At 36.1% G+C, this 3,157-nt stretch overlaps 1 protein-coding gene across 1 annotated transcript; it reads right to left on the reverse strand.

The window, feature by feature from the left end:
* Positions 1–279: 279 nt before the first annotated feature.
* On the reverse strand, positions 280–1,312 carry TAAR1 (trace amine associated receptor 1). Its single transcript, XM_012665172.1, has one exon. It carries the CDS (start codon positions 1,294–1,296, stop codon positions 280–282), a length of 1,017 nt encoding a protein of 338 aa, XP_012520626.1. The 5' UTR covers positions 1,297–1,312.
* Between the last annotated feature and the right edge of the window lie 1,845 nt (positions 1,313–3,157).

Raw genomic sequence — 3,157 nt, forward strand, 5'->3', positions numbered from 1 at the left:
CTTGATTTTAAAACGTCCATGTCTTTGGTGCATGTAGTTAATCATGATGTGTTCTTTTTAATTTCAGAATATTATGGGGGTACAAACCCTTTGGTTACATAAATTGCCTTTGCCCCAACAGTCACAGCTACAAGCATGCCCATTCTCTAGACAGTGCACACCCATATACGGAAGTAACATTCATGAGGAATCAGGCAGGTGGGAGGGGGAGGAGGGTAAATTATCATGTGTTCATAAATATAATGACCAACTCTTACACAACAGTAAAATATAATAATTCTATGGATTTGCTTCTAAAAATAATTTACACATAGATGAATCTTTTTGGAAAATTTTACCCAATAGAATCATCTTCAGTGCTTTTCTAAACCAGGGATAGAAAAATGCATAAACCATTGGATTAAATGTAGAGTTCAAATAGCCAGACCAAATCAAGGCATCATTCAAGGTGGGTGGAATAGTGTAGTCCAGGAAAGGATCCATGACTGTACAGACAAAGAAAGGGCACCAGCATGTTAGGAAAACTCCCATCACAATCCCTAATGTCTTTGCAGCTTTCCTTTCTTTGCTTTGTGAAATTCCATATTTCTCTTTCAATCCAAAGTGAAGCTTCTGATTCATATCATTAATTGATCTTGCCTGCCCATTAGCTATAAAATATATTCTATAATAGATACATAACATAATAGATCCAGGTACATAGAATGAAGTCATAAAGGCCACCACCCCAGATATCTTGCTGAAGAAGACAGAGCAACCCCCTATACAGTGAACACGTTTGTAATATATCTCTTCAACTCCTTTGAGGTTTAGTTCCAGGAAGATCATTCCAAACGCAAAAACAGCAGGGACACTCCAACTAATGAAGATCATCACAAAAATAACCAAGATATTGATCCTGACTTTGTATCTCAACGGATCACACACAGCATAGTAGCGGTCAATGGAGATGAAGGACAAATGGAAAATGGATGCTGAGCTAAGCATAATATCAGTGCTGGTGTGAATTTTACAGAAGACTTCTCCAAAATACCAACAGTGCTCAACAGATCTCACCATACTATAAGGCATGACGAGGCACCCCAGCAGAAAGTCCACGGTGGCCATGGAATGAATGAGCCAATTAGTCGGGGTATGAAGTTGCTTGAAGTGTGCTATGGAAATAATAACTATCAGATTGCCAACCAGTGTGGTCAGAATTATGAACACCATTAAACTGTACAGGGAAGCACGGATGTCATTCGACCAGTTGCTTTTCACACAGGACATATTAAGTAAATTGTGACAAAAGGGCATCGTTCCTGAGAGCTGTCCACCAGTTTATTTTTTCCTTTGTGTGTTGAGTAATCTTTCTCCCAAATCCATAATCAGGTTAGAGCTCCGTCTCCTTTCATTTTTTTATTTGCACATACCTATCCCGGAAACCTGGGAGGGGAAAGAGAAAAGTAAATCATTGGCAATTTGATTCCTGTCACTTCTAACACATTTACCTATTACTTCTTGTTGAAGATGAATTATTTTGAAAGGAGCTTTATTTCCAAGTTCAGTTCAATAGTTCAGTTCGACAATTCTTTAACTTCTACTTGCAGCTAGAAATTATGCTAGAAATACAAAGCTGAATTAGTAGGTGTAACCATAAGAAAGTACCATATTTATAGGTCAGAGATGATCAAATTATGATTATCATCATACACTTTAATCTATGGAAGCAGTTTTTGTCCATAGGAAGCCAGAGTCCAGTGGAAGAGGATTACAGTCTAAGAGGTAGATAGAAATTGCCAGAAAGTTTAGAATTAAAATATGTTCGTGAAAGAGAAATGTTTTAAATGTGCTTCTTGTATGAAATTAATACCCACTAGTGCCCACTTTTGCACTTGGTCGTAAGACATGTATTTCTTATTTTATGATTAATTTGTAATTTAAAAAATATTATATACTTTTATTTCTGGTTTGCAAAGAACTTCTACGTACATTCCTTGCATTATTTAATTTAACATTTTATTTGACATCTATAATATTAGCATCATTCCTTGTAAAGAAAACATGACATGTTTTATTCGTCTCATTTTACCGGCAAGAAATTGAGGCTTAGTCCATAAAACTCTTAAGGCTGGAATATGATCTGAGAGCTTGATTACTATTAATAGTTATTTCTTTTTTTTCCAGTCCAGTCTTTCAAGACCAGTTAAAGAACATTAATCTTTGAATTTTTATATAAGAATTTATAATGCCTTAAATAATGGCACTAATGAAGTATGACATTGAGGTCCCTCTCATTAAGGATTTTTAATATGCAGACCAAAGGCTATGGTAAGAAGTCACAGGCAAAGAACCCTTCGATGACAGCCCAAGGACGTTGAGCTTCCAGGTGGGCTGTGGGCATGGCACGAAACCTCTTTTTTTTTTTTCAAGCTCTGAAACACATTAAAAAATTTTTTCATGAAATTCCAATTTATGAAAGTAAAAGAAAAATCTTGTTAAAATAGAGCTGACACCTTCTACTAGTCTTTCTCTTCTTGTCCCTCATTGAAGAACCCCAAAACTCCACAGGACTCACTTTGAAAAATGTCCCAATTGTTTCCATAGGATTCCATGATTCTAATTCTAGAATGTACATACATACATGTATATATGAGCTCTGTCCGGAAAGTATCTAGCCATGTAAGCATTCTCATTATATTAATAATGGCTGGATACTTTCTGGACAGACCTTGAATACATGGAGAGAGAGAGAGAGAGAGAGAGAGAAAGAGAGAGATCATGTGCCTGGAAGAATGGGAGAAGAGTGCAAATTTCTAGCAGTCAACGAAGCCCTACAACCTCTCAGTATGTTGTGAAAATGCTAAAAAATGGAAATAATTCTTAGAATTCCAGGGATCTGCCTTCCTTTTCATTTCTTCCCCTTTTCTCTGAGCTGATAGTTTAGATGAAGACCAGGCAGAAATCTGAATTTACCCAAACAAAAATCAGAAGAAAACAAGATGTAGGTACTAAATTTTGATAATAAATAGGAAACACTTCTCCCTCAATCTCCTTCTATCTTCTATTCCTGGGAGGAAACATATTCATGCCAAATAAATCTGTAAGACTTATTTGAATCTACACACAGGCTCATTCCACAACAGAACAAACAGGAAATTAAAACTATTATGTTATT

Source organism: Propithecus coquereli, unplaced genomic scaffold (genome assembly GCF_000956105.1).
Source record: "Propithecus coquereli isolate 6110/MARCELLA unplaced genomic scaffold, Pcoq_1.0 Scaffold98, whole genome shotgun sequence".
Lineage (NCBI taxonomy): Eukaryota > Metazoa > Chordata > Mammalia > Primates > Indriidae > Propithecus > Propithecus coquereli.

Bases quoted from the DNA above. Each gene is read 5' to 3' on its own strand.
- TAAR1 (XM_012665172.1), bottom strand. From the start codon at position 1,296: ATGCCCTTTTGTCACAATTTACTTAATATGTCCTGTGTGAAAAGCAAC.